The sequence below is a fragment of the Typopeltis vanoorti genome, chromosome 18 (genome assembly GCF_054136105.1).
Source record: "Typopeltis vanoorti isolate ZY-2024b chromosome 18, IOZ_Tvanoo_1.0, whole genome shotgun sequence".
In the NCBI taxonomy this organism is placed as follows: domain Eukaryota; kingdom Metazoa; phylum Arthropoda; class Arachnida; order Uropygi; family Thelyphonidae; genus Typopeltis; species Typopeltis vanoorti.
This window is the reverse complement of record NC_143566.1, coordinates 18,079,821-18,101,162: the sequence shown is the minus strand read 5'-3', so window position 1 is coordinate 18,101,162 and position 21,342 is coordinate 18,079,821. Positions and strand designations below refer to the sequence as shown.

Here is a 21,342-nt window from a genome sequence, read left to right as displayed (position 1 = left end):
TTCTGGCTCTTTATTATAATAAAAAAGTGTTTTAATAACTTAATTTAATAACTTTAAAAACTCATAATAACACCTATCTTTTGTTAAGTTTTCTGAGTCATTCTCTCCTTCCTCACATAATTATTTGGGTTTCACATTATTGTAGTCTGAATTGATTCTGTTAAGGATTCCCAAAGGAATCATAAAATATTCTATATAACAATGATCAAATTGGATTCTCTGATGGCTTGAATATGCACTGAAATAGTCACAAATTAAAATCATGATAATTGGAGCATCATCTGTTGAACAGCAATTCAAATATCAGCAGTCTCATACAATATCACTATAATTGAAGGTTACCCCGAGTCATTCTCTCCTTTCCTACACGTTATTATTGTTGGGTTTTTGCATTATTTGGTTTTCATGGTATTATCATTTGAATTAATAGCCATATGATAGATCTTTATAGTTAAGAATGTGTACTTTTACAGGAGATCTATGGTTACAGACCGCATCCTTTGTATACCTTTCTAACTTGGATAGGGATAATATCGACTATTGGTATTCTGCGTTTATTATTCCATTGGCATCCAGAATGGATGTTGTACTGTACTCACATTCGCTGTGATCTTGAATGTGCTACAAAGGTTCTTCTTGTGGTGAGTAGTAGATTTTTTCTTCGTATTCACTGTATACAATATTTGAGAATGTTATATAATAATACAGGGTGGCCATAAATTAACTTTCCCTCTTTGGAGGTATCTGTAGCTAAAACTAATACATGGAATGAGACCACATTTTATATCGACACTTTTGAAGGCATGGGGAGATGAATTCTGCGAAAAAAGATTTAGTACCAAAAGTCACAGATATGGGAAATTTTGGCGCTGGCGGAGCCGAAAGCAGTCAAATATTTGCAGTAAACGCAGGTAAAAAGGATTATGCAACTTTTCCTGTGCGTACATGACAGCAGCGCAACCAATTCCACTTAAAAAGGGATTGGGAATGTTCAGGCAATTATTCGAATGACTGACGAATTGTGCTCAATATGTGTCTTACCTTGCCCCAGCTTGCTTTACTTGTTAAGTTGTTTACTTGTTACATGTTAAGTTGGCTATGGGGGTATTTGAAATCCATTGTGTATGTTGGTGGCATTCCCGACTTTCATGTCTTGAAAGAGAATATAAAATGGGTTGTTATGAACATCCAATCCAACTTCTTATGCTCAGCTGTAGAGCATGTCGCACACCGGATGCAATTTGTTGTACACAAGAAAGGTCAGCACATTGAATGTGTGTATATGGGCCAGGGACCTTGATTCTGATGAATAAAACATTATTTCCTGTGAGTTAAATCACTACATTAATTTCTGTCTTTAACAAGTTGTTGTTTTAGTTTAATTATTATTATTCTTATTATCATTGTAATGTGCCACATATCCAGCTGGAATGAGTGATGCAGCTGTCGCTTACACCTTCGAAATGTTATTATTCCATTTTATCTGCCTTTAATGTAATTATCCGCTTGTTTTCAGCTCCACCAGCACCAAAATTTTCCCTATCGACAACTTTTGGTACTAAATCTTTTTTTTTTTTGCAGAAATCATCTCCCCATGCCTTCAAAAGTCTCAATATAAAATTTGGGTCTCATTCCGTTTATTGGTTTTAGCTACAGATGCCTCCAAAAAGGGAAAGTTATTTCATGGCCACCCTGTACATTTGTTAATGCAGTACTTCATGTGCTAATATCTTTACCAGTGTTCATATCTAATTATTTTAGATTTAATAATACAAACATTAAAAATTAAATCAACATAGTACATACAAATATTTTACTACTAACACTAGTGTAGAATCGCGTATAGAATAAAAATAGAAATATTTTTTTCTATGTCGATTTTACATGGGCAATTAAATTACATAAAATACTTGTAATTAAAATAAGGTATAACTCACTTTACTGTATTAAATCTGGTAACAAATTGTTAGAATATTTAAATAAGAACCACTAGAATTGTAACATAAATTTAGCTCAGACAGGATTAAGTAAATAGACCCAAGGCTAGTGACAATCGCGAAGGTCACCGGATCATGAGTTTTCCCGCCAGAACCCAATGATAGCGTGGGTGACAAGAAAATCCTCCAGTAAATCCGGGGGACTTAATTTGAAGAAGGGCCAAGGTCGGGAGAGTGATATAAAAGGCAGAGATTGAGGGGCCAAGGGGGCTCTCATTTCGAAGTTTTATTCCTGTTCCAAGTTTTTTCCAAGGACAGGGAGAGTCGCATTCCGAGAGCAGCAGTTCCTGCTGCACTTTTTTTTTCCCAAGAGTTTGGAGATTTTCCAGAAATTCAGACCATGTTAAAGAATTTCAGAAGTCTTTCATTAAATTTTTCACCTGCTTACAGTTTCATGTTTATATTGTCTTCTCCTGGTGTTTCCTGTTTTTCATCTTATTTCTTCTATTTTTTTTAGTTTAGACATCATAATATTTTATGTAATATCATTTTCAAAATTAATAACGGAAAAACTCACGTAAAAAGATTATTTAATAGTATAATTTTCGCCTGCATGTCACAGGCATCTTCAGTACATTTTAAGCTAAAATTAAACAATAACTGACAATTCCAAAATGCGCCACCTAAGTAGCTAATGTAAGATAACTAAAAAGGTCAATAAATTTCCTAACTAAAAAAAAAAAAAAATTATATATACGGTAAAAGTTAGGAAAGATTAGCTGATTTATAAAGCTAATCTCCCATAAATTGGATAGACGTAAACCATTGGATCTGTTTAAGTTAGGAGAGCGAAGTAAAGTTTCACGTATTTCTTTATAAAGCTGTTCCATGAGGAACCGACTTTTGTGAAGGACTCTTGTCTTTTTCCAATGAACTCTATCTAGTGATGATGGCATGTTCTGCAAATCCAGACTGTTCAGGTTCGAGGTATTGAATATAAGACTGGTGTTCTTCAAACAGGAAGATTCAGATCTTCCTGTTGTGTCGGAAAAAGTGCCGATTCACTTTTAATGAATCATCTTATTTCTGACCCAACATAAGGTAACGTTAAAAACCATGGATATGCTTACGCCTCCAGAGGAAAATGTGCATTTTAGTAACTCAGAACTGTGTCTAACCATTTTTCTAGTGGATATTAAGTGATTTTTGAGAAACCCATAATTTAAATAGATAATGTTTGTGGATTATTTAACAAACGAAAATTATATATAAATGCTGAAAGATGTATATAAGATGATATATGTATTGAGCCATGTCAAGGACAGTTCGGAGTTGCGGTGACCAATCGGCCGCCGCTATGTGCATGATGTAGTCACCAAGAGAGGGTGCTCACATTAACTATATAGGTTTCGGCACGTAATTCAATCGTTCTCTTACTTTCTGTTTCTGGTTCCTGATCCAAGTGCTGGATAGCTGTGAAGCTTGCCACTGTACCCAGCAACATTCTCCCGTTGCTGTGTCGACCGTAGCTATATCTGAGGAATGCGGCCAGAGTTCCAGAAAAAGGGCCATTGGTGAACCAATGCCAATGTATAAACCAGCGAAGAAGTGCTCCCTTCGAATAGAATGAAAGTGTATCGCAGACGACAGAGAAATACGGTGAGGAAGCTCAGAAGTCTAATTAAGGAAGTCCCAACAACTACCAGAAAGGCAAGAATGGTAAGACGCAAGTTTTCGTATTAAAATTGAATGATAACCAAAGAGGGTATTGAAACAAGAGGGTTAAGGAGCTCCATATAGTCAACTTCCATTTTGTATCTAAAGAACTGTTTCTTTTGGACATTTCTGTCTATGTCTAAAGAGCAGCTGGCACCCTAAGCTTCAGCCGAGCTGGGAACCAAGATTCCAAACTGTTTATGTTGGAGAAAACATTTGTCATTGTGTTAAATTTAGATTTGAATGTTAACTGAATTTTGCGGGAGGATAAAGCCTGAGTATAAGAGAGAAAATTGGCCCATGTGAAACTTTGCAAGACGGAGAACCTCTGTTATGCTCCGTACTAGAATTGTAGAATGTATCTGTGTATATGTGTTATTCCTATCTATATATATATGTGAGCTGAGCAGCTCTATAAGAATCAACCGAGCCTGAATGTAGTTATATAAAGAAGAGTATGAGATCACTAGAATAAGATTTTAGAGTAAACCTTTTGGATATGTTAACTTAAGAGGGTGGGGGGAGTTCAGGCTCTTTAGAATTGGAATTTCTAACTAAAGTGTATATATGTGTTTGTCTAAATAAATGTATTTCTTTAATTCAAACCTCATGAGTCTGTCATTGTTCTGAGAATCGAGTTACCACTTGTTAAATTTCGGACCTTGCATAAGTAATAGGGGAATCCATTAGCAACTAAGAAAGGGGGACCACGACTGCAAACCACTTGATCCCTATATTGTTTTTCAGTAGTTTTAAATTGTGTGTCAGAATTCAGTTGCCGGCTGGCGCAGTCGACTTAAAAGAATATAAATTTGTCGGCAACGGAATAGCTGAGAATAAGTAAGATTATTAAATAACATAACTATTAATAACAGGAGCAATATGTGCCGTAACAGTCCGAAATAAGATAATCCACAAGAGCAAGGAATCTGGTAGACACCTGGATAATTAAGATGTGGAAGCCTGTCCTTAGGTGAAGTGAGAAAGGTGGAGATTTTTCTGAACGGTCGAAAGGCAACAAAAATATTCAGTGGTTTTAAAACTTTTGTGCTATACGTTCACTAATGCCTTGTACATAAGGGACGGGAATGCGCGTTATTTCTTCTGTATTTGAAGAGGAAGACATTAAAACTACTCAAAGCTCTTTTGATGAAGGAATTTTTATATCCATTAGATAGAAAGGAAGAAATAATATATTGCAGTTCTTTCTGTAATAAATCATCTGAAGAACAAAAGTGGGCCCAGTGAACCAGTGTTTTAATAGTTCCTGCTTTTTGACTGGGTTGGTGATGAGATTCAGCATGGATATAATGGCCTGTATGGAGTCTTCTTTCTATAGACTGAGACCATCTGGTTGGCAAAGAATTAAAAGATCTAAAAAGGGTAACTGCTTATTTGATTCTACTTCTAGGGTAAACTGGATCCTTGGATGAAGTACATTTAACTTAGAGAGAAACTGTTGCAGTTCATCAGAAGAGCCATTCCATATAGCAAAAATGCCATCGACATATCTGAACTAATGAGTAGGTCTGGGAGAAATGTTGTCAAAGTTGCGTTGTTCAAAAGTTCCATAAAGAAGTTGGAGATAGCAGGAGAAAGAGGATTGCCCATTGCTATTCCTTCAATTTGTTGATACAACTTATTTTTAAAGGAAAGATAACCAGAATGTATTACAAAATCAAATATTTTTACAATGTCTGAAGGAAATTCCTGTTGCAGTAATTCAATGCTTTCAGATAAAGGAACATTTGTAAATAAAGAAACAACATCTAAACTAATCATAATATACGAAATGTCCAAATGAAGATCTGAAGTTTTATTTTTGAAATCTAAAGTATTTTTTATATAAGTATTAGTTCTTCTAGTTGAGGAAGTGAGTAAATTTGATAAAAATTTTGAAATTTTGTAAGTAGGACAACCTATACACTCTACAACTGGCCTTAACAGAATGCCTGGTTTATGAACTTTCGGAAGACCATACAATCTAGGTGGATGACCGAAGAAGGTTTTAAGTTTTTTCTTTTGATCTTCATTCCATGTAGATACATTATAAGAGAATTAAGTCTCTTCAGTTGACTCCCGGTAGGATCTGATGTAAGAGGCCTATAAGTTTGAATAGTCACGTAGTAATAGAGACATTTTTCTCTCATATTCATTCCTATCTTGAATAACTACAGCTTTCCCTTTATCAGCTTTTGTAATAATTAAATTATTATTATTATTCAGTGATTTCAGTGCTTTAAATTCACAGTAAGAAAGATTAGGACGAAGAGGCTTTGCATTAAAAAGAATTTTCATAGATTCAAAACATAATCTGTTGGCTGTTTTTTGGGATAAGGAACGAATACCTCTGTCTATGTTATGAAAAAATCCATCAGGGGCACCTTATTCGGCAAAATACAAAACGTCCAAATGAAGATCTGAAACTTTATTTTTGAAATCCAAGGTATTTTTTATATAAGTATCAGTTTTTTTTTTTTTAAGTTATCTTACATTAGCTAGTTAGGTGGCACATTTTATGTACTTAAAATGTACTGAAGATACCTGTGACACTCAGGCGAAAATTATACTATTAAATAATCTTTTTACGTGAGTTTTTCCATTATTAATTTTGTATTTATATGTCTACTCATGGTATTCCCTTATTAAAACAAATATCATTTTCAGAGACAGTAGCAAATGACATAAGATTAAAAAGCACCGTCATCCTTTCTACCTCAAAACTACTGAAACATAATATTACCTCCTCTGAAAGAAGAGTGCTCTTAAACTTAAGAAAGAATAAAGACATTATCATCCTAAAAGCAGACAAAGGCAACTCGACAGTTATTATGAATACTAAAGATTACATAATGAAGATCGGTGATTTAGTTTCTGACACGTCTAACTATCATATATTAGATGTAGATCCAACCATGAAAAACCACAAAGAGACCAATCTCGTAATACGTATGACTAGATAGCCTTAAGAATTACAGCAAAATCTAAAATCTCTACTCCCATTACCACCACGTTTATATGGTGGTAATGGGAGTAGTTCATCAAGTTGGAGGTCCGCTCTGCCCGATCGTGGACAGTAGAAATTCTCCAACATACCTACTAGCCAAACACCTAGCCAGTCTGCTGAAAGAGAAGATAAAGAAATCGGACTCTTTTTATAAAGAATTCTAAGCATTTCGTTGAAAGATTAATAGGTATCAACATCTCAAAAACTGAAGGGTCAAAGCTGTAAAACTGAGAGGAAACCTCCACATAGCCTTTAAAGGATTGCAGAGAACTGACCAGGGCTTCTGACCTAATATCCAATCCTCACCTTCTCATGGTGCACCCTGTTGGGTATCTACCTGGATACTGAATGAACGAGGGTGGGCTAGCAATTTGGGATTTAGCCGACCAAATTGTATTCTTATTGGCTTAACCAATATACAAAATGATGGTTCAACATGACAAAATTTCATGCCAGCTGGGGCATTGCCTGGTTAAACAAGGTCCCGTTGTTCGCCCAGGGAACCAGGGCGAACAGCAAAGTCAGCTACTGGAACAAATCTGAAAGCACACCCCAACTCAACATCCCCAGAGTTAAAGAATGGTACTATCAACATAAGAAGCCTGAATGGCAAAGAAATGGGGCTTGCTGAAGAATTAGATAAGTACCAGATCGACATAATAGGGGTGACTGAAACAGAAAAGACAAAAACTGGTGAGATCTTTCTGAGTAATAAATACAAAATGTTATATTCAGGAAATGACAATCAAGTAAAAGGAGTAGCCATAGTATTCAACACAAAATACGAGGCTAATCTTCTTGAATGGCAGGCGGTCTCAAGTAGAGTGATGTGGGCAAATATCAGAATGGGGAATTGGACAATGTGACTTATTTGTGCCTATGGTCCCACAGAAGGTTCTGCTAAGGTAGAAGTAGAGGAATTTTTTGATGCTTTAGAAAAAGCAACTGACACAATGAAAATGTAAAAGTTGGTCCTTGTTGGGTATCTAAATAGCAGAGTAGGAAATGATTGTCAGACAACAAAAATATTTTGGTAAAATTTGGAGAAAATAGCAAAGCTAATAATAATGGCAAATACCTGTTTGATTTCTGCTCAGGAAATGGACTGGTTATTATTAACACCATGTTCCAACATAAAAATGTGCACAGATTCACACGAGAGAAGAAGAAAGGAATAAGAAAAGTCTCATTGACTATGTTATTGTTGATAGTGATGTTTTCTCCCTGGTGCAGGACACCAGAGTGTACAGAGGATTTGAAATTGGAAGTGATCACTATTTAGTCTTGAGCAGGATAAAATTAAATTTCATATTGAAATTCAATTTTATCCTGCGAATAAAAGTTTAGCAGCTCTCAGATGTGAACTGTAGACTAAAATGCACAAAGATTATTGAAGAAAAAATGAAAGGGTTGGAGAACAGGAACCAAACCTTGGAGATTCAGTGGCAAGCCTTGAAGAAAACCCTGATTGATTCAGACAGAGAGGCATGTGGTGAGGTTGTCTGCAAGGATAGAAAAATCAGAACTCCATGGTGGACACAGGAAGTTAAAGAGGCAGTGAAGGAAAAGAAGAAAGCATATCAAAAGTTCCAGACAAATAAGTCAGCTTGTGCTCTTAGAGAATACAGAGACAAATGTAAGAAAGCGAAACAACACTGTGTAAAACTAGCTAAACAAAAGACATTTTAGAACTTTGGCAAGAACATAGAAAATAAATATCAAGAAGTTGTAAGATATTCTGGAGGTTGTTGAAGAAGCTTAGAAATGGAGGAAAGAGTGCTGTAAAAGGAGTCAGAGTTGATAAAGGTGAAATGAAAATGGGAGAAAAAAAAGATATCCTTGAAGTATGGAGTAATTACTTCGAAAAATTGCTAAATGAAACAAGCAGTGATAGCACAGTGGTAAGAAACACTCAACAGGCATACAGTCAGGAATACATATCCATACCTTAAGTAGAAAAAGCCATCAAAGGCTTGAAATGTGGAAAGGCAGCAGGAGTAGATGATATTCGACCAGAAATGCTGAAGTATGGTGGTATAAAAGTCTTACAGTGGCTCCACTGCATAGTTCAGAAAGCCTAGACAGAGGGACAAATTCCCGATGATTGGAGTAGAGCTCTCATAGTACCCATATATAAAAAGGGAAATCAAACTGAATGTGATAATGACAGAGGTATTTCCCTACTGAGTGTTTCTGGCAACATCTATGCAAGTATACTTGAGAAACGGTTGAGAAGAATTGTGGAAGAAAAGCTTGGTGAAGAACATGCCGGATTCAGGCCAAATAGAGGCTGGTCAGGATCAGATCTTCACTTTACGACAAATAGTTGAGAAAGCATGGGAATATAACAAAGATCTGTATTTAAGTTTTGTTGATCTGGAAAAGGCATATGACAAGATCAGAGAGAAGCTGTTCAATACAGTACAATTATATGGTATTAATGGGGCGTTATATCAAGCAATACTTAGTCTTTATTTGAGTTGTAAGTCAGCAGTTAGAATTGAAGGAAGTACAGGAAGATGGTTTAATGTTAAATCTGGTGTGAGGCAAGGATGTACATTATCCCTTTTGTTATTCATTATCTATATGGATCACATTATGAAGGAAAGTGGTATTAAACATGATATCAGAATTGGAGATGTTAATGTCAGCTCTTTGCTTTATGCGGACATGTTATACTTCTAAATAAATCCGCTACAAGTTTGCAAGATTCCCTGACTAAATTGAATAACTGTTGTAATAGATATGGTATGAAGGTCAGCATTAAAAAGACAAAGACAATGAAAATAGGTAGAATTGTTGAAAATGTCAACTGTGTTGTGAATGGGGAACCTGTGGAACAAGTAAAACATTTCTGCTACTTAGGCATGATTTTTAGTGAAGATGGTAAATTAAATATGGAAATAGACAACAGAATCAGCAAAGGTGGTATGATATGAAGCCAATTGAATAAATTCATATGGAATAAGAGAGAAATTAGTCAAAACACTAAATTGGCTCTATACAAGACAGTGTTCAAACCAATTTTAACTTGTGGATCTGAGAGCTATTCCTAGTCATGGGCAGTTCCTAGTCACCACCTTGCACGGATCTGTTCATGGAAAAGCTAGAAGTTGACATCCTATCCAAAATAAATCTGAAACCATTAGTCTTTTGGAGATATGTGGACAATGTAATTCATTATTTGGAAAGACGCAGAAAATGCATTACACGAGTTCCTTTAAGAAATAAATTCTTTCCACCAAAAAATCAAGTTCACGTTTAGAGTTGGAAAATAACAATCAATTACCTTTTCTGGACACACTTATTAAAAAAAAACGAGAATGGACAAATCAAGCTCACAGTCTACCGACGTTACCTTCACTTCAAATCTACTCGCCATCATGCACAAAAACTTAGCATTATACATATTCTTAAAAATAGAGCAACAAATATCATCACAGAAGAAAAAGATCTACTTGATGAACTCTCACTCATATCTCAAACTCTAGTCAGAAATGGTTACCCAAAAAGTATAATCCAAAAGATTCTCAATGAAAACAACCCACAGCGCCAACCTCCGCTCACGCAGTATACATCATCCTTTATGCTGATTCAGTTTCAACAAAAATAACAAAAATCATGAGGTCTTTCAACATCAGGGTTGCCTTCAAACCTATTTAAACTACATGACACATGTTAAGATCTCCTAAGGATAGCATTGCCTTCTACAAGTACGCAGGTGTATATAACATCCCATGTTCCTGTGGACTGAATTATATAGGCCAAACATCACAAAGCCTAGAAATCCTAAAAAAAAGAACATATAGGGGATATCAACAACAACAGAACATATACCTCAGGATTAGCCCATCATTTCTAGATTTCGAACCTCTCTATCAATTGGGATAACAGCTCCATGCAAATGCATTGGAGAAGATTTCAGATGTAGAAACTTGAAAGAAGCTGCAGTGGTTTTCCAGACAGGAGACAATCTCAACAGAAATCAAGGCATGATACTAAAAGACATTTGGAAAAGCTTAATAAATTCACTATGTTTTTATTAACATAGTGAATTTATTAAGTTTTTCGTGAACTTAATAAGTTCACGAAAAACTATGAAACATGATCAACAAACAATGACTAAGACTCTATGCCCTTGGTGTTATGCGTCATTTCAATTTTAATTAATTTAACTGTTGTTAGTCCATTCTTTTTTAGCATTTAACGTTAGTGTATCCATTTCTTGTCCTGAAGAAGCCAGACAGACTTAGCTGGCGAAATTTGTCGATGATTGTATATATTTATAAAGAACTATGGTCCACTAATAATTCCGAAAAGAAAATTTCTCATACTTCGTGTCAAGGGACCAAATATTAACAGTTACAATCATTCTCTGTTGTATAAAGTTTTACTTCTTTATTATCATCAGTCCAGAGATTGTGAAAATAAGTTACCCAATTTTCTAAATCTATTGGTTACCTTTTTACTATTTCTTTTATTTCTTTATTCATGTTTTTATTATTTATAGGTTTTTGGTTGTGGCTTAGTTATATCATTTTCTAGTTCAGTTACAAAATTGTTCCATCTCTTTGTTTTTCTTGTTGTTTTGTAATTGCACTGTTTCCTTTGTACTCCATTTTTGCTTCTGCTATTTTGAAATTTAGCTATTTCTAGTAATTCTTTTTTTGTTTTTATTATCTTTTCTATTTCTTTGTCCCAGATTTGTAGTTCTCTTTTTCTATTCTATTTAGTCTTTATTCTTGAGCTTTCTGTTGCTGCTTTTGTCAGCATTTGTTTCAGATTTTCCCATTCCTCTTCTACGTCATTTGATTCCTGTATGGTTTCTTTTTTTAAATCACTGCATTTCTGATATTATTGCCTACTATTCGGTATCTTGTAATGAAGAAATTTTGCGACTCAGTTGATAGTTATTTTTCACTTTATTTATTTTTAGACATTTTGATTTAAATCAAATTTTTGTGAATGCCATATAATGATCAGAGTTTAATTCAAAGTCTCAATATACTCTTACATCTAGGATTAACTCGGCTAATTTAAAATTTGTGATAATGTAGTCAATAACTGATTTACATCCTCTGACTGACCATGTATATTTAGGTATTTTATGTTCAAATACTGAGTGCATTATTCTCATATTGTTACAAAATCTCACAGTTTGTGTCTGTTTTGATTATATGTATCTTCACCAAATCTCCCTATCTTTTTTTTTTTTTGTGCATGTGTGTTTCATGTCTCCTCTTCTGCTATTTAAATCTCTTGCTAGTAGTAAATAGTCATTTTTATCTGCAGTTCTTCCTAAAAGGCTTTACTGTCTTTTCTTTCTCCTCTCCCTGTGTTTATTTTGTATTTGCTGTTTCCTATTCTGGCATTTAAACTCCCTGCTAATAGTAAATAGTCAGGTTTGTCTATGACTTTATTATTATATTATATTATTATTATTATTATAAAAACCTCCATGGAGTCAAAGACTCATCATGGGAGGTCCAATGTTATATACACAGTTTATCATATTGCTCCTTAAATATGTTCACTGCCTCTGTGCTCAGACAGTGCATTCCAATCACTCACCACTCTACATTCAAAAAACCTGCTCCTCACCCCATTGCTCACTTTCCCTATACAGTTTCCAGGGTTGACTTCTTGTTTTCTTCCTATCTTCACTCATTTTGTGCAAAACCTTCCTGATATTAATCTGATAATAACCTCTTAACAGCCTATATGTCTCGATCATATCCCCTCTCCTCGTTCTATCCACCAATTTCTGCAAATTGCATTTTGTCAATCTGTCTTCATACTCAACATTCCAGAGACCAGAAACCATCTTAGTCAATCGTCTCTGAACCTTTTCCAATACATTGTCATTTTTTTTGAAAACCAGGTGACCAAATCTGTGCATAGTAATCCATATGTGGCCGCCTGATCAAAGACTTATACAAGGGAACCATAACATCCTTACTTCTACAAGTCAGTGCCCTCTGCATCATCCCCATTATCTGCTGGTCACGGGGAACGTGAGCGCGCGATTAGTGTTGTTTGTTTGTTCTGCTATCGAGGTTGTGTCTCTGCTGCTCACCAAATTACTAGATACGCATTATGATGCGACCCTCGGGTAAAACGTTTTTTAAAATGCAGCCCTCGGATTACCAAAGGTTGAACAGCCCTGTTCTAAAGCACTTTTTACCATGTCAATCCATCTATATTTTAGTCTTCCTTTGGGTCTTTTTCCTGCCAACCTGACAGAGAACACTTGTTTTTCTAATCTTTCCTCTCTCATTCTGTTACTAAAATTGTGTTGTCCTCACAATTTTAGTAACATGTCCCCGAAATTTTAGTCCTTGTCTACAATCACTCCCAGATCTCTCATCTTATCTATCTCTTCCAAGATATTTCCACCGATTGTGTACTCTACTTCCCATCTCTGCTTCCCAAATTTCAAAACCTTACACTTTACAACATTGAATTGACATCCCCACTCACTTACCATTCAGCCAGTGTATTCAAGTCCTCTTGCAAAGTCACAGCTTCCACTCTACTCCTGATAACTCCCCCCAACTTTGCATCATCTGCAAATAACTGCATATCACCATTCTGACCTCTCAAAATAACATTTATCATAATTATCATCAAATTCCTGACATCTACCCTCAAGGGATGTACAGGATATGATAGTACTACATGAAAAATTTACATCATTCCTTCCTATCTACAATTTTCCTCCAAATCAGTCTATTACCTGTCAAGACTCCAACATTATGAGATCTTAATTTCTATCTTCTAAGGCAGGGCTGTACAAAAGCCTGCGACCCGCGGTGCAATTTTCTGCGGCCTGCCTGTGGGTTTTGATTTTCAGCAAAAATAAATAAAATAACAATTTGAATCGAATGTGTACTAGATATTTTAATTTTATCACTAACTGATAATCGCGATGTTGTTAATTTTATATGGTACTTTTACATCACTATATACTAACGTGTTTTTCAAATATTAGATGTGTCAAAAAAGCATTCTTATACTGTTTTGTTCCAACGTGCATGCTCTGGCTGGTCACGGGGAATGGGAGCGCACGATTAGTGTTGTTTGTTTGTTCTGCTATCGAGGTTGTGTCTCTGCTGCTCACCAAATTACTAGATATGCATTATGATGTGACCCTCGGGTAAAACTTTTTTTTAAATGCAGCCCTCGGATTACCAAAGGTTGAACAGCCCTGTTCTAAAGCACTTTTTACCATGTCAATCCATTTATATCTTAGTCTTCCTCCAGGTCTTTTTCTTGCCAACTTGACAGAGAACACTTGTTTTTCTAATCTTTCCTCTCTCATTCTGTTTAAATGACCATACCACCTGAGATTAGATCTACTAACTCATTTCTGAATGCTGACAGTGTCAAGTTCTTTCCTGATATCCTCGGTTTTAATATGATATTGCCATTGATGCCATCTGTTCATGCCCCTAATCTTTCTCAGGAATCTCATATCTGCAGTCTCTAGTTTTTGGTCAAGTATTTTTTTTACTTCTGACCTAGCTCTCAGATCCATAAGTTAAAATTGGTTTGAATACTGTCTTGTATACAGATAATTTAGTGTTTTGACTAATTTCTCTCTTATTCCATATAAATTTATTCAGTTGACTTCCTACCATACCAGCTTTGTTGATTCTGTTCTCTATTTCCATATTTAATTTACAATCTTCACTAAGAAGAATTGTGCCTAAGTAGCTGAAATGTTTTACTTGTTCTATAGGTTCTCCATTCAACATGCAGTTGATATTTTCAATGCTTCTGCCTATTTTCATTGTATTTGTCTTGTTATTGCTGACCTTCATATCATATCCGTTATAACAGTTATTCAATTTACAACAATTTACAACAGTCAGGGAGTCTTGCAGACTATATAGCAGATTTATTTTGAAGTATAACATCTCCCTATGTTTTTTACATTGTCTGTTGTCTGTATAAAGCACAGAGCTGACATTAACATCTTCAATTTTGATGTCAGGTTTAATACCATTTTCCTTCATAATGTGATCCATATAGATGATGAATAACAGAGGGGATAATGCATATCCTTGTCTCACACCAGATTTAACATTAAACCATCTTCCTATACTTCAATTCTAACTGCTGATATACAACTCAAAGACTAAGTATTGCTTGATATAATGCCCCATTGATACCATATAACTGTAGCATTTTGAATAGCTTCTCTCTTGGCACCTTGTCATATGCCTTTTTCAGATCTAGAAAACGTAAATTCAGATCTTTGTTATATTCCCATTTCTCAACTATTTGTCTTAAAGTGAAGGTCTGATCCTGACAGCCTCTATTTGACCTTAATCAGCTTTTTTTTCACCAAGCTTTACTTCCACAGTCTATCTCAACCGTTTCTTAAGTATACTTGCATAAATCTTACCAGGAACACTCATTAGTGTAATACCTCTGTAATTCTCATATTGAGTTTTATTTCCCTTTTTATATATGGGTACTATGAGAGCTCTACTCCAGTCATCTGGAATTCGTCCCTCTGTCAAGGCCTTCTGAACTATGCAGTGCAGCTACCGTAAGACTTCTATACCTCCATACTTGAGCATTTCTGGTCGAATATCATCTACTCATTCTGCCTTTCCACATTCTGGCCTTTGATGGCTTTTTCTATTTCAAGTATGGATATGTATTCCTGACTGCATGCCTTGTCTGTGTTTCTTACCATTGTGCTATCACTGCTTGTTTCATTTAGCAATTTTTCAAAGTAATTACTCCATACTTCAAGGATATCTTTTTCTCCAGTTTTTATGTCACCTATATCATCTCTAATTCCTTTTAATGACTCTTTATTCCATTTCTGAGCTTCTTCAACAACCTCCAGAATATCTTGCCACCCTGATATTTAGTTTCTATGTTCTTACAAGTCTTCCCATGACTTTAGTTTATCTAGTTTTACACAGTGTTTAGCTTCGCTGTGTCCATGGTGGATACAGGAAGTTAAAGAGGCAGTAAAGGAAAAGAAGAAAGCATATCAATAGTTCCTGGCAAATAAGTCAGCTTGTGACCTTAGAAAGTGTGTATTCTCTAAGAGAAAACAACACTAATCAAGCTGATCCTAATCTTATCCTTTACTGCCTCTTTAACTTTTTGTGTCCACCATGGAGTTCTGATTTTTCTATCTTTGCAGACAACCTCACCACATGTCTCTCTGTCTGAATCAATTTGTGTGTTCTTCAGGGCTTGCCGCTGAATCTCCAATGTTTCGTTCCTGTTCTCAACCTCTTTCATTTTTTCTTGAATAATGTTTGTGTATTTTAGTCTTCAATTCACCAATGAGAGCTGCTCAACTTTTATTTGCTTTAAAACTTTCTTACATGTTCTTCTTTTCGATATGAAATTCAATTTTATCCTCCTCAAGACTAAATGGTAATCACTTTTAATTTCCAATCCTCTGTTCACTATCAACAATAACATAGTCAATGTGACCATTCTTATTCCATGTCTCTTCTGTCCTTGTGAATTTGTGCACATTTTTATGTTGGAACGTTGTGTTAGTAATAACCAGTCCATGTCTTTAGCAGAAATCCAACAGGTATTATCCATTATTATTAACTTTGCTCTTTTCTCCAAATTTTCCCAAAATATTTTTGTATGTCTGACAGTCATTTCCTACTCTGCTATTTAGATCCCCACAAGGACCAACTTTTCTTTTTTCATTGTGTCAGTTTCTTTTTCTAAAGCCTCAACAAATTCCTCCACTTCTACCTTAGTAGATCCTTCTGTGGACTATAGCCTCAAATAAGTCTCATTGTCCACTTCTCCATTCTGATATTTGCAAACATTACTCTACTTGAGGCTATCTGCTATTCAAGAAGATTAGCCTCGTATTTTGTGTTGAATACTATGGCTACTCCTTCTTTTCCTTGATTGTCATTGCCATGAATATAACATTTTGTATTTATTGCTCAGAAAGATCTCACCAGTTTTTGTCTTTTTTGTTTCAGTCACCCCTCTTGTGTCGATGTGGTACTTGTCTAATTCCTCAGCTTGCTCCATTGCTTTGCCATTCAGGCTTCTTATGTTGATAGTACCAATCTTGAAGTCTGGTGATGTTGAGGTGAGGTGTGTTTTAAGATTTGTTCCAGTAGCTGACTTTTTGCTGTTTGGGCTGGTTCCCTGGCAAAAACAACGGGTGTCTTTGTTTAACTGGGTGATGCCCCAGCCGGCATTAAATTCTGTCATGTTGTACCATCATTTTCTATTTTGGTTTTAGCCAATAAGAATAAAGCTTGGTTGGCTGAATCCCAAATTGCCACCCATCGTCGTTCGTTCACTATCCAGGTAGATACCTAACAGGGTGCACCAAGAGAAGGTGAGGATCGGATATTAGGTCAGAAGTCCTGGTCGGTTCTCTGTATTCCTTTAAAGGCTATGTGGAGGTCTCTTCTCGGTTATACAGCTTTAACCCTTAATCACCCCATTATCATTTATATACAAATTAAACAGCAATGGACCCAAAACAGACCCTCAGTGTACACCACTAGTAACTTTCTTTTTCTCGAATATTGCTCCTCCATTCACAACTTGCTGATACCTATCAGACAGGCATTCTCCAAAGCGAACTAATCTACTATTCAGCCCCATCCATTCCAATCAAATGTCTTTGCAAAATCTAAATATACTGCTGTATAATCCGACATCCTTATGACTTTCTGCAGTTCTTTGTGAAAGGTTTTACTGTCTTCTTCTTTTCCATCTTCTGGTGCATATGTCCTGATTATTGTTATATTTTATTAATTATGACTGCATTATTTCTAAACATTTATACTGCTATCATGTGTAAAAAAAAATTAAAAAAAAAAGTATTTATTATAAATCTCCATTATATTTTATCCAGTGTATGGACATTATCAGAAGAAAATAGATCATTAACTGCATTCACAACATGAATCATGTTATATGAATCACATAGCATTCCTACCAATTCAGCTGAGTTGGTAGGAATGCACTATTAGTTAAAAGGAACCAGTTTCAGTTAAAATTAAATAATTTAATCAATATTGTCAAAAAAGAAAAAAAAAATTGACCAGTTTGAAGAATAGTAGGTACTTCCCAAAACTTTGAGATTAGTATACAGTCATAGTGGTTAAGATGTGAATGATTTTGTACTGTTAAATGAGTTACAGGAAAAAAGATGATCAAATTAGAATCTATTGGAATGAAGAATCTTAGTTTGGTTTCAAGGAATTCTGTGATAGACTTGTCAGATTCTAAAAATGCAGTGTTGTTCTGCTATGTTCTTGGTTTCTAATCTTGGCAGAGTGGCAATGTTCCTGCTATGTTCTTGGTTTCTAATTTTGGCAGAGTGGCCAGTCTTTCCAAAGTAACAAAGATGGTATGAATGGGCCACTTGATAGACACCTGGTAAGGAGAGTAATTTTTGAAGATAGCAAAAATTCCTTGCTATTTATTTATGGAACTCATGCCAGATGTGGAAATTGTTTTCACATCAGTTCTTAGTCTGACTGATAAGTGTCCATGAGTTTTGAATATTAGTTTTGTTGCAACTATTAGTCACTGGAATGCTTTTTATTTTATTTAATTCATTTAACTGAAGGAAATCTGACAGGTGATGGCATGAGTTCTGTGAACAGGACTTTTTGATAATACCTACTTTTTGTGATGAATTCATGATCAAAGGATGAATAGATGTATCTGCCAATAAAGGAAGGTTCCTATAAACAGAAAATTTGAGGTTCTTGGTCGTATCCAAAAAGGGAAGACTTGTTGGATTCATAGTCAGTAGTGAACTTGACACACAGGGCTCCCACCCTTTATTATTATTATGCTATTTCATTTAATTATATAAATTTCTTGATTTTTGGAATTTATATAATTTAATTTTAGTTTTAGCTTTGATTGTAATCACATTTGATTTTGTAACCACCTGTATTGTGGCACTGCAGCACATATCTCAGCTCTGTAAATAGGATTAACGTTCCTCATTCTAGTTCCACCTTGTGATGATTATGCTGATGCATTGGTGGTGGCCCTTTAATTTCTGGCTGAAATATTTTCAATAATGCAAATAATTGTTATAATTCTTTAATATTGTAAATACGTGTGTCCAGTTATCAATACTATGGTTAAGTAAAGGGGATAAAAATCCCTTATTGTTTTTCAGCCAGTATGCGAAACTCGAAGATCGAAAACTACGATCTAAACGTTTCATGCCGACGAACTGTCGGCGGATCCAAGCGTAAGTGACCACTTCGTAGTACCACACCAAGGCAACTCGATGCAAAGGTGGAGCAAGCTCTCTCACTATTCTTGATATTTTCTCATAATGTAAAAATACACAGCTCCTAGGAGATGTAGTACTGCTTTACATTATGAGGAGAGGTCACTACCCAGACCGGTTTCAACCTTTTTTGAGGTCTCATCAGTGAGTAGCTAGACCTAGATGATATCAAAGTTTAAGTGAAAAGAACTTACATACCTTTGCTATACGAATGCCAGAAAGGTGTGCCACTATATTATATTATAACTAAGATGAAAAGCCAAACAGCTATTTTTTCTGGCCAGGTTGATAAGTAAAGGATAAAAATCCCTTATTGTTTATGCGAAACTCTAAGATCGAAAACTACGATCTAAACGTTTCATGCCGACGAACTGTCAGCGGATCCAAGCGTAAGTGACCACCAGTTGCCTTGGTGTGGCACTACCAAGTGGTCACTTACGCTTGGATCTGGCGACAGTTCGTCGGCATGAAACGTTTAGATCGCAGTTTTCGATCTTAGAGTTTCGCATACTGGCTGAAAAACAATGAGTGATTTTTATTCCCTTTACTTATCACCTCGCCAGAAAAAATAGCTGTTTGGCTTTTCATCAATACTATGGTTAATTATAACTTGTATTGTATTATACCTGTGTCGAAGCAAATATGTATTAGTTATGTGTTAGTAGCTATGTATTATTAACTACAGTATAATATTGTGTTAATTATGTATATATTTGTGTGTTTATCAGTCTGTGACAAAAAAAAAATCATACATTTTATAATATATAATCATTTATTATTATTATTTTTTTTTATTAATTATATCTTTTTTGCTCCTAACATTTATAATATGTCTTTAATTGCTTTTATGGAAAAAAAAGCAAGCAATTTTTTCCCTGCCATTATAAGCAAGCATTGAAAAAACTTAATAAAATAAAACTCTTAGGTCTGCAGATATGACTATATTAGGGTGTTTCTTAATTCTTATTGGCTTGGAAAGATCCTTGGATGAACAGAGGCAGTTATGTCATATGATATGGTGACAACTTAGAAGATAGTTGAAAAACATTTAGGTTATAATCATTGTCGTGAAATATTTTGGGAAAATAAATACTTCTTCCTCAACTTTTCAAGTTTTAGTATCCACTATTAACAATCAAATTTTGCATATTCCATCACTAATAAGCTAATTATTGCTGTCTGTTGTTGCATATCTATTTAGGTTGCGGTGTTGCAATTAACTGGTTACCTTGTGGTATGACTGGGCACTGTATAAGATAAAAATGACATATGCATATCCTTGTCATTGGCTGTATTCCATTATGACAAAATTAATAATATTATAGCATAGGCTTCTGTGGGGAGAGAAGATATTAGAACTACTTTTTCTGTATTATTCCACAGAAAGAACTGGATGGGCTAGAATAATTTGATTACTTTACTAGTTTCATAAAAATTCTTTTATTTCACATCATCAGGAAATAAATGAAGAAACTGAAAAACTGTTAACATACATAGTGAAATATTGAACAGGAATGACAATGGAAAGTATTCATTTGCTATATTTGCTATGAAATTTGCTGGTTCATGGACTGTTCAAATTAATGGTAACCACGCGTGTGGCGTGTTGAATTAGAGAAGTCCAGACTTGATGTAGAATCATCCCTTGGTTTTTTTTTATTGCACTGTTGAAAATTTTTGATCATTTCACAGCTGATTTCTTGAATGCTCTAGAAAAAAAAACTGCTATCTATGTGGGGCATTTTGGTTTGAGTTGTATTTGCTGCTAGTTCTGTCTTGTGTTCTTTCATTCTCTGTCCTTGATGTGTTCAGATTGGCATACCTCTCCCGACCTGCCTATATGTCTTATGTAGTGTGAAATATATCTTAAACCACATGATATAAAGTTTAGCCCAGATAAGTTGGCATTTTTATCATTTGGCATGGTTCTGTTACTCATTTAGAAGAATTTCTCATGTACAGTAAAACCCCGAAGTTACGTGGTAGGTGGGACCAACAAAAAGCGCGTAAGTCGAATTCGCATAACTCAGGGTATAATTTTGCATGTAATTTGTATATACAAACATACAATTGGGATCAAAGGTTAACAAAAATACCTATATTTTTTAAGAAATATCATAATTGTAGTTTTTCATACATAAAAAAAAAAAAAAGAAAGTTATTTCGATGTCGATGGTTTCATAAAATCTAATAGATTCGTGTGACGGCATAATGTCTTTTTCTTGTCATGTAAAATTTCTTCATAGCAAGCTAATGATTTTTTTATTCCTTGCCTTGTGGCTACAATTCGTTCCTCGTTAGAATCTATGTCTTCCAACATCTGTAAACCTTTATTTTATGATTGTTCTTACTGTGGATTCCTATAGATTAAACTTCTTTGCTAGCTCACAAATTTTCAT

General features: G+C 35.0%; 1 protein-coding gene across 5 annotated transcripts in view; it reads left to right on the top strand.

Annotated features, from left to right (window-relative positions):
* Positions 1-21,342, top strand: part of LOC150096516 (polyamine-transporting ATPase 13A3-like) — a 751,182-nt gene that overhangs the window by 118,426 nt on the left and 611,414 nt on the right. For all 5 annotated transcript variants that reach the window (XM_090407885.1, XM_090407886.1, XM_090407887.1 and 2 more), the window contains one exon: positions 474-641. In XM_090407885.1, coding sequence (XP_090264011.1) covers positions 474-641 — 168 coding nt within the window. The remainder of the gene's footprint in view (positions 1-473; positions 642-21,342) is intronic.